Source organism: Miscanthus floridulus, chromosome 7 (genome assembly GCF_019320115.1).
Source record: "Miscanthus floridulus cultivar M001 chromosome 7, ASM1932011v1, whole genome shotgun sequence".
Classification (NCBI taxonomy): domain Eukaryota; kingdom Viridiplantae; phylum Streptophyta; class Magnoliopsida; order Poales; family Poaceae; genus Miscanthus; species Miscanthus floridulus.
Window position 1 is genome coordinate 128,742,568 of NC_089586.1, and position 11,264 is coordinate 128,753,831.

Sequence of the window (11,264 nt, forward strand, 5' to 3'; positions counted from 1 at the left end):
AGAATGCTTGAACGAGCTGGATATTATGGTGTCATCAGAAGCTGTTGGAACGCTTGGAAGAGAGATTCTGGTTTCAGAAGCTAACCACAGTACAGTACAGTGCGCAGTTCCAACGTGAATCTCAACTTTGCCTGACATTATTTTATCTGTTCGTTATTATGCTAGTATTCAACTCATCAACCGTATATCGCTAGAGAAAACATGATGGGATCGATGGATGATGTTTGGCTTGATTGAGATCACTTGGTATACTCGAGGACTGCATAGAAGGAGTCGAGGTAGATGGCGCGGAAGCCTGTGAAGCCGGCGGCGAGGCCGAGGTGGCGGAACTCCTCCTCGGAGCGCTCCCTCCCCTGCGTCCGGTAGGTGGTCATGACGAAGATGTCGTTCTCCAGCAGCGCCCTCGTCCTGGTGGTGGTGTCCGTTTGCTCCGGCACCACCGGCTCGCAGGCCACCAGCTTGCCGCCATCCGGCAGCGCGGCGTGGCAGTTCCTCAGGATGGTCGTGCACTCGTCGTTGGTCCACGTCGTCAGAACCCACTGCATGATCCGAGGTTTTGGTTTTGGGAAAGGAGGCTCCTTATGGTCAGTCTGGACTCTGAAGAAGGAACTGAAGTAGTGGTGCTTGCAATGGAGGCGAGCGAGGGGTACCGTACCTTCATGAAGATGGCACCACCAGAGGGGATGGACTTGAACATATCTCCGCCAACATGCCTCACTCCTGTAACGAAAGATATGTCACCTTATTTTTTTTCTTAAAAGACATTGTCTGCAAGCATTTCCATCCATCAGGATTGTTTACTAGTCCCTCTAAAACATTTTGAAAAGCAATGTATCTAAAAAAAATTAAAACGTCTTATAATTTGAAACGGAGGAAGTACCTTAGAGCATATTTACATTATATATACTAGGAAAAAAGTCCAAATTATTTCCTTCAAGTTTGGCCAATATCCAGATAATTTGAAAACATTTTGTCCGGGATTATTTCCTTCAAGCGGCGAGGGATCTGATCACTAGCTTTCGCTGAAAGCCTCGCGCACCTACCATACCTCCATATCCCGTATGATACGGCAGTGTTTTATCGCTAGCTGTTGACTATATGATGCTGGAAGAATTGAGATCAGAGAGATGCCACCATACACGTCTAGTTCCTCTGTGTTCCATATCGCTTCTCAAGAAGTTGTTTTTTTTAGTTTTATTAATCAATGGATTATACATACAAAAGGTACTACTAGCAATATTTATGATATAGTATGCGTCATATTAGTAGATACAGATACAGATGCTGTAAAGCGAGATTATTTTTTAGTTATTTTAAAACGGGGTGAGTAGATCGCTTTTTTATTTTTTTTGCTGAGGGAAGTACATACACTAACAGTTTTGGTTCAGTTCCTTGGTTGACTCTGCACGGATCTCTACGCGCCTGCAATGTTGAACGATCGATGCTAATAAAACTCGTTGAATGATGCATTCCATTTGCATTTGCGTGTGACTATGTGTGTGGATGGTAAACTAATAATCCCGAGGCAATGCAACTACGGATCGGATCGGATCGGATCAGACGAATCATCCTTGGATTGTTGAATGAATGGTGATGCATTGCATTTGCATCCGACTGACTATGTATGTACGAGAGGTGAGAGGGGCCAGCCAGGCCAGGGCAGGTAGCGTCGCACGTACCGGCGATGGGCGGCGCGTCGGCGACGACGTCGGGTAGGTCGAAGTTGATCCCCTCCTTGATGGTGGGGACCCTGCGCATGATCATCTCGAGGCAGGCGCCGGAGCTTCCCCCGACGTCGACGAGCGTGGCGACGCCGCGGAACCCGGCGCCGTAGCCGTCGAGGAGGGCGTCCATGAAGGGCTCGGAGACCCCCGTCATGGCGCGGAGCATCACCTGGTTAGCTTCCCTGTCCTTGCCGTAGTAGGCGTAGGCGGGGACACCGGCGTTGGCGCGCGCGAACGGCTCGGGCCCGAGCGGGTCCAGCACGGCCTCGTGCAGCCGCGGCCACGCCGCCACCAGCGCGTCCTGGTGGTGCTGCAGCACGTAGTCGGCGTACGACGCGCCCGAGTCGCCCTCGGGAACCAGCGTGCGGCCCACCGCGGTGAGCGCGAACCGCCGCGTCGTTGTAGTCGTCGTCGGGTCCTCCGACGTGGACGTGGACGTGGACTCGGAGAAGACGCCGCGGGACGCCAGCAGGCGGAGGAGACGCTCCAGGACCGACGGGTCCGGGTGGCCCGCCGGGAGGATCTCGGACGCCGACAGCGGCGCGTTGGCGCCGCCCGCCCATATCGCGTCGGGGACGCCCAGCCGGATCACGGCCGTCAGCGCCATCGGGACCGACAACATGTTCGCCAGCTCCATCATCGCCAGCCGGGCCTCCGCTGGGGACATGTCGTCCCTCGCGGCGCCGACGGCTGCGGCTGCGGCGGCGGCGGACGGCGGCGGCATTTTTTGGTTTCGGTGGATTGGTTTGAAGCGCGCGACGCGAGGGGAGGGGGATGGCGCGCGCGTGTGTGGTGGAGGGAGCGACAGGAGTGGTGGTGCTACTGGTACTGGTACTGCTACTGCTACAGCGACGGAACGGTGGGGCCCGAGGATGCGGAGATGGCCAGTTGCAACGACCCGATTAAATTCACATGACCCGATCAAATTCACATGACCCTGTCGGCCCCCGCGCCGAAAATCACGAGCCCGAATCTCAATCACGACACTGGATTTTGCGCCTGTTCGCCGGGTTATAAGCATTTTTTTCTCACAACAAATTAGGTATTTTTAGTTATGCCTTATCCGCCAAGCGAACAGAATAAATTCGGGCCAGGCCATAAATGCTCGGATCCAATTTATATACCAATGGCACAAAATGTAGTAATTTTTTTTTCAATAACACATAAGGAAAGTGAATAGCATCGAAGGGAATTTTCTCCTCGTCGAACCCGTTGTGTGTGATAGTGGAGTAATATTTTTTGTGCGAAACATAAAAGATTGCTATTTTTCTCATAGTAGTATGGAAAAAGGTATGGAAAATGGTTGACCCGACTGCAGTCGCAGGAGGCCAATCCGAAAGAATCGGCGGCCTATCCTGAGCTCAACTTCAGAACGATCCGATGCCGATGGATGATGTCCGAAGGCAGCCGCCAGCCATTTTTAGGCCTCGTTTAGATTGCAAGTTTTTTCATTTTTTTTCTATCACATTAATTTTTTTTGACACATGCATAGAGTATTAAATGTAGATAAAAAAATAACTAATTACATAGTTTGATTGTAAATTATGAGACGAATATTTTGAGCTTAGTTAGACCATGATTGGACAATAATTGTCAAATACAAACAAAAGTGCTACAGTGCCAAATACTGATTCCTAACCTCAATCTAAATAAGGCCTTAGATGAGATAAGAGACTCGGCGGCTGTGGCTGCGGCTCCGGCAGAGCACTGAGAGCGAAAGAGACCCACCCTCTTGTCCAACTGGGAGAGAAGTAGCGGAGGCGAACGGAGGAGGATGGAGACCTCAACTGAACAACACGTGCCCTTTGACCGATAAGCCATGACTGAAAATACTTTTGGTTGATTTGGTGCGAGAGAAAAATACCGTTCGTTGACTGAAAAAGTATGGCTTATAAGCCAAACAAGCCCAAATAAACAGGACGTTGGTAGCGAACTGCCCAACTGAGGGGGTATTTAGTTGCCCCTCCTAAATTTTTGTCGTTGTCCCATCGAATGTTTGGACACATGTATGGAGTATTAAATATAGACTAATTATGAAACTAATTGTATAGTTTGCGACTAATTTGTGAGACGAATCTTTTAAGCCTAATTAGTCAATGATTTGACAATGTGGTGTTGCAGTAAACATGTGCTAATGACAGATTAATTAGGCTTAAAAATCGTCTCGTGGAGTACTGACGGATTATATAATTTATTTTTTTATTAGTATTCGAACACCATATACAACATCCTCCGGATATACCTTCTCAATTTTAATCACTGAATTCAAACACCACCTGAATCCGGGTCTGTCAATCCAACTTCCAGATTCCTCAAAGCCTTTGTGCAATGCAATCGAGTGGTGGTATTGGTAAGGAAGGATGCACGGATTTTTGCCTAGCTCAGGGAAGGTCACCAGGCTTCGGATTTCGTATGCCTGTGGCTAGGATGCTTTGCATGGCAGGCCAGCCAAGTCGTCGTCCAAACACGCCCGCAATGCATGGAGGAGAGTAAAAGGTTGTTGAGGAATGGAGACGCAGAATGGACAGGTGAGGAACACTGGAACTTTGTTTCGACTTGGTCCCGTTCGCTTGGAAGGATTTAAATGAATCTAAAGGAATCTGTGAAAGAAAAACACTATTTTGGATGAAAAAAGAAGCGGACCAAGACGAGTTTAAGGGCACGCGAACAGGGAGTGAATGGAGTGAACAAAGATTTAGGAACAACTGTGTGTTTCATTGATCTCTTTGGATTATATATAAATGAAGGGTCACGTTGTACGGACATCGTACGAACGTGACTGTTCGGGAAAGGCAACTGTTCACTAGAATAGTCTACTAGTGAAGGGATATGCCCCGTCGTAGTGCTACAGTTAACTACTAATCTAATCTCTAATCCTAACTGCTTGTACGGATGGATGAGATCATCTGTAGGACGTCTGTTGGTGTACTGACGTCATTTCACAACACTCTCCCTTGATCGAATCTTCTTTGAGATCAATGCAGCTGTATGATTGGATTCCTCGAAAAATCTTGTGAGATAAATCTAAGGAATATGTATATATAGATATGCTATAAAAACTTCTTTAAACCTTATACGAAAATAAGGAGAAAATAGCATATATGAGTGTGATTTAAATAAATCACTATATCATTGGTATTCCATTAAAAACCCAGTGGGAAAAATATTGGAGATACGACATATAGATTACTTCCCAAAAAATATTTTAGAAAAAATATGAGAAGCAATATAAAGTGATATGTTGCTAAAACTCCTACAAAAATCGAGTGGGAAAATTCGGAGAAAATATGATGACATATTATTAGTATTGCCTCTTGGATAACTCACATGAAAAACCTTTTCAGGAAAAAACCATGGATGAGTTGTGAGGGCAATATGTGTCTTTGATATTTTCCACAAAAACCCCAGTGAAGAAAATAGGAAATATGACACATGCTTATATAAATATTACCTCATTAAAAACTTTAACAAGAAACCTTATAAGTAAAACTTGTGAAAGGAAAAAGTATATATGATGCTGGTACAGGTCAACATTTAGGTGATGTCACCCTCGGATTCTGGCAAATCTCGAAGTCGTCGCATACCAATTCCATGTACCAATTTTTAAAATACAGAAGTTGATAAGGACTTAGTAAATAGGTCAACAAGATTATCACATGACTTGATTTGCAAGATGTTTATTTTCTCACTTTCTTGTAATTCATGGGAATAAAACAGTTTAGGGACAATATGCTTAGTGATATTGCTCTTTATATAACATGTTTTCATCTGTGTAACACAAGCAGAATTATCTTCATAGATAATTATTGGTGATTCAATTGAACCAGTACCACATGACTATTGTATGTGGTTAATCATTCTACGAAGCCATACACATTCTCGTGATGCCTCGTATAGAGCAATAATTTCAGAATGATTAGTAGAAATCGCTGTCAGAGTCTGCTTAGAAGACTTCCATGAAATAGCTGTACCTCCATGTAGGAATACAAATCCTGTTTGGGATTTTTCGTTATGAGGATCAGATAAATAACCTGCATCAGTATAACCAATCATACTGGGATCATGGTTTTTCTTAAAGAATAAACCAAGATCCTTTGTGTCATTAAGGTATCTAAGGATACACTTTGCTCCCGTCCAATGACGACGAGTTGGGTCCACACTATGCCTAGCCAGTAAGTTAACTGCAAATACGATATCAGGCCTGGTGCAATTTGCAAGATATATAAGTGCGCCAATGACACTGAGATATGGTATTTCTTGTCCCAACACCTTTTCCTCAATATCCCATGGTCTAAATGGATCTTTCCCTATTTCTAAGGAACGAACAACCATTAGAGTTTTATTAGGGCATGATTTATCCATATTGAATTTCTCTAATATTTTCTAGATATAGGCTGATTGATGTACTAAAATCCTTGAAGGACGGTGCTCAAGTTATAAGCCTAGGCAATACTTGGTCTTACCCAAATCCTTCATCTCGAATTCCATCTTTAGATGTTTGCTTACTTCTTCTATATCTTTTTGGCTGCCAATGATATTTAAATCATCAACCTACACGAATATAATACAAAATCCCATACGAGATTTCTTAATGAAAACACATAGGCAATCATCATTGTTAGTGTATCCTTTTTTTAGAAGGAATTCACTCAGTCGGTTATACCACATTCATCCTGACTGCTTCAAGCCATATATAATGGCTTTTGTAGTTTTACACAATATATGTTGCGATTTGCGTTTGGATTTGGAATTTGGATTCCATCGGGAACCTTCATGTATATGTCCAAATCAAGTGACCGAAAAAATATTAGAGATACAACATATAGATTACTTCCCCAAAAAACATTTCAGAAAAAAATATGAGAAGCAATATAAAGTGATATGCGCTAAAACTCATGTAAAAATCCAGTGGAAAAATTAGGAGAAAATATAACGATATATTATTGGTATTGTCTCTTGAATAACTCACATGAAAAACTTTTTTAGGGAAAAACCATGGATGAGTTGTGAGGACAATATGTGTCTTTGATATTTCTCACAAAAACCTGGTGGGGAAAATAGGAAATATGACACATGTTTATGTTAATATTACCTCATTAAAAACTTTAACAAGAAACCTTGTAAGTAAAACTTGTGAAAGAAAAGAGTATATATGATGCTGGTACAGGTTAACATTTAGGAGATGTCTCCCCCTGATTCTGGCAAATCTCGAAGTCACCGCATACCAATTCCATGTATCAATTTTTGGAACACAGAAGTTGGTAAAGACTTAGTAAATAGGTCAACGAGATTATCACATGACTTGATTTGCAAGATGTTTATTTTCTCGCTTTCTTGTAATTCATGGGAATAAAACAATTTAGGAACAATATGCTTAGTGATATTGCTCTTTATGTAACATGTTTGCATCTATGTAACACAAGCAGAATTATCTTCATAGATAATTGTAGGTGATTCAATTGAACCAGTACCACATGACTATTGTATGTGGTTAATCATTCTACGAAGCCATACACATTCTCGTGATGCCTTGTATAGAGCAATAATTTCAGAATGATTAGTAGAAGTCGTTGTCAGAGTCTGCTTAGAAGACTTCTATAAAATAGATGTACCTCCATGTAGGAATACAAATCCTGTTTGGGATTTTCCGTTATGAGGATCAGATAAGTAACATGCATCAGTATAACCAATCATACTGGGATCATGATTTTTCTTGAAGAATAAACCAAGATCCTTTGTGCCATTAAGGTATCTGAGGATACACTTCGCTTCCGTCCAATGACGACGAGTTGGGTCCACACTATGCATAACCAGTAAGTTAACTGCAAATACGATATTAGGCCTGGTGCAATTTGCAAGATACATAAGTGCGCCAATGACATTGAGATATTGGATTTCTGGTCCCAACATCTTTTCCTCAATATCCCGTGGTCTAAATGGATCTTTCCCTATTTCTAAGGAACGAACAACCATCAGAGTTTTATTAGGGCATGATTTATCCATATTGAATTTCTCCAATATTTTCTAGATATAGGCTGATTGATGCACTAAAATCCCTAAAAGACGGTGCTCAAGTTATAAGCCTAGGCAATACTTAGTCTTACCTAAATCCTTCATCTCGAATTCCATCTTTAAATGTTTGCGTACTTCTTCTATATCCTTTGGGCTGCCACTGATATTTAAATCATCAACATACACGGATATGATACAAAATCCTGTTCGAGATTTCTTAATGAAAACACATGGGCAATCATCACTGTTAGTGTATCCTTTTTTAGAAGGAATTCACTCAGTCGGTTGTACCACATTCATCCCGACTGCTTCAAGCTATATAATGACTTTTGTAGTTTTACACAATACATGTTGCGATTTGCGTTTGGATTTGGAATTTGGATTCCATCGGGAACCTTCATGTATATGTCCGAATCAAGTGACCCATATAGATATGTTGTCACCACATCCATCAACTGCATAGATAGATGATTTTGAACTGTCAATGATATTAAGTATCGGAAAGTAATTCCACTTATTACTGGAGAATAGGTTTTATTGTAATCAATGTTGGGTCTCTACGTGAACCCTTGTGCTACTAGCCTCGCTTTATATCTCACCACCTCATTGTTCTCATTCTGTTTCTGGACGAAAACCCATTTAAAGCCTACAGGAAAGACTTTGGAAGGTGTAGGTATTACAGATGTGAATACCCCTCTTCTAGTGAGCGAGGCTATCTTAGTTTGAATTGCTTCTTTTCCATTGAGCCCAATCGGAGCGCTTTTTGCACTCTGCCATGGTCTTGGGATCTGGATCATTGAGAAATATTTCTGCAATTGTTGCGGAAAAGTACATGTCGACAACAGTAGTCTTACGATCGTATGATTCTCTAGAATCTATGTAATTGATGGAAATTTCTTTTTACCCTATTATTTGACTCAACATTTCTCAAAACTATAGAGTCAGGGTGTTCCAATATCCTAGGATCAGAATTTGGATGCACCATTGATCCGGGTTGTGGATTTGGTCCTAGTGTTGGATTTTTATTTACTATTGGGTGTCTACCAACTTGAGGTTGGCTTGGATTTACTGATTTGGAGGATTTCGCCCTCGATATCCTCGGACGCTTACTTATAGCATTATCCTTAGGAGCGGCTGTACTTCTCACCCTCTTCTTTGAAAGTGGGAGTTGAATGGTTTTTATTGGTACCTCCACTCTTTCAGGCGCATTGCGAGCAGGATAAGAGGATTTAGTGACACCCTTATAATAAGTAAATGTTGCTGGCAGGTTATTTACAATATGTTGCAAGTTTATGATTTTCTGAACTTGTTGTTCAGTCTCTAGAGTACGTGGATCTGAGGGGGGATGCCTTGGGCATTCCAGATGATTTCCTAGCATTCGTTTTGGTACTTAAAGTCTTCCCCTAATGCCGGAAAATGGTCCTCATTAAATATGCAGTCAGCGTATCGAGCCGTGAATAAGTCTCCTGTAAGAGGCTTGAGATATTTGATAATTGATGGAGATTGATATCCCACATAGATACCAAGTTTCCTATGTGGACCCATAGAGGTATGCTTAGGCAGTGAGATCGGTACATATACAGTGTAACCGAATTTTCGCAGATGGAAAATATTTGGCATATTCCCACGTACTAATTGTAATGGGGAGACTACGTGATATGCAGTTGGTCGCAATTGAATTAGGTCAACAGCGTGTAAGACTGCATGACCCCAACATGAAGTTGGTAGGTTGCAAATTTGTAATAATGGTATTGCAATGAGTTTAATTCTCTTAATAAGGGATTATGCTAAACCATATGGGACAGAGTGCTGAACTTGAATTCCCAAAGCCATACAATAATCGTTGAAAGCCTTTGAGGAAAATTCAGCAGCATTATCCATTCGAATTGATTGAATTTGATGTTCAGGATTATGTGCTCTAAGTCTAATAACTTGAGCAATTATTTTTGTAAATGCATGGTTACGTGTGGACAAAAGACACACATGAGACCATCTAGTAGATGCATCTATTAGAACCATGAAGTACCTGAACAGTCCAGACGGTGATTGTATGGGGCCACAAATATCTCCTTGAATGCGTTCAAGAAATTTTAGTGGCTCATTTTAGATCTTAACGAACGATAGACGTATGATCAATTTCCCTGTAGCGCATGAAGTGCACATAAAATATGAAGATTTAGGGAATTTAGCAGTATTTAACTCATGACCATTAGAATTGCTGATAATTTTTCGCATCATCCCTATACCAGGATGTCCAAAGCGTTCATGCCAAGTTGTGAATGTATCAACATTCTGAAAAATTACCTTGTACGCAACATGCGGTACGAGTTTGATGTATGTGTAGTACAATCCGGACGGAAAAGAGAGAATTTTCTCAACAATTCGTTTGCCATATCCGCTATTTTTAGTAACAAGGAGAATTTCCTCATTATTGTTATCACGAGTTTCTATATGGAAACCATTTTGATGGATATCTCTATAACTTAACAAGATACGCTTTGAATCGGAATACAATAATGCATCCTCAATTGTAATCTAGGTACCCATGGAGAGTACAATAGTGGCACGGCCAGAGCCAACTATTGTAGCATCGCGCCCGGCGATCGTCAAAATATTTCTTTGTCTTTTTGTAAGAGTTTGGAAATACTTTGTTTCTCTAAGTATAGAATTAGTGGTACCACTGTCCACTAGGCATAATTTCTCCTCCATCAGATTGACCCCCGTAGAAACGATGGTGGTGCAGAGGCATACGTGCCTCTGTTGTCGTTCTCCTCCTGTTCCTAAAGAGCGAAAGTGACTGATAACCTATTGAAAGTGAATGGAATGAACAAAGATTTGGGAACAACTGTCTGTTTCATTGATCTCTTTGGATTGTATACAAATGAAGGGTCACGTCGTACGGACGTGATTGTTCGGAAAAGGCAACTGTTCACTAGAACAGTCTATTACTGAAGGGACATGCCCCTTCATAGTGCTATAGTTAACTACTAATCTAATCTCTAATCCTAACTATTTATACGAATCGATGAGATCATCTGTAGGACGCCTGTTGGTGTACTGACATCATCTCACAACACCCCTGACGGCACAGCTACAACGGGCAAAGAAACCAAACCACGGTGGCCCATCAACTAGCATTAGTATAGGGTTTAAAAATATCACGGATATTTCAAATGTTTTGGTACATATACGTCAAAAATTTAGTGAGTTTGAATTTGGTACACCAGAATTGATTTCAGCCCGCTTGCGCACGTGAGAGCCCAAATCAAACATGTGTAAACGCCGCGCGGTACCCTAACCCGAAAATTCGAGTAGTACTTGGATCACCAACCAACCACTCCTCGGTTGTATTTGAACGTGTAAATTGCCATTTCATTCAAACATGAAGGACATGTTTTTGTAGTCTCACCTGCTGCCTGTCGTCTGTTTGGCCCAGCCCCAACGTGGCTGGAATTGCAAGCCCAGCATATGCCTCGCACCTCATATTGCAGGCAATGCTGGGTGCGAAAGACGTATGCACAGCATAAT

General features: G+C 42.2%; 1 protein-coding gene across 1 annotated transcript; it reads right to left on the minus strand.

The window, feature by feature from the left end:
* Positions 1–18: 18 nt before the first annotated feature.
* On the minus strand, positions 19–2,541 carry LOC136464744 (nicotinate N-methyltransferase 1-like). The gene is made up of 3 exons (XM_066463696.1): positions 1,680–2,541; positions 656–720; positions 19–539 (listed from the first exon to the last, which is right to left on the minus strand). Exons 1-3 carry the CDS (start codon positions 2,446–2,448, stop codon positions 240–242), a joined length of 1,134 nt encoding a protein of 377 aa, XP_066319793.1. The 5' UTR covers positions 2,449–2,541; the 3' UTR covers positions 19–239.
* Positions 2,542–11,264: the final 8,723 nt, after the last annotated feature.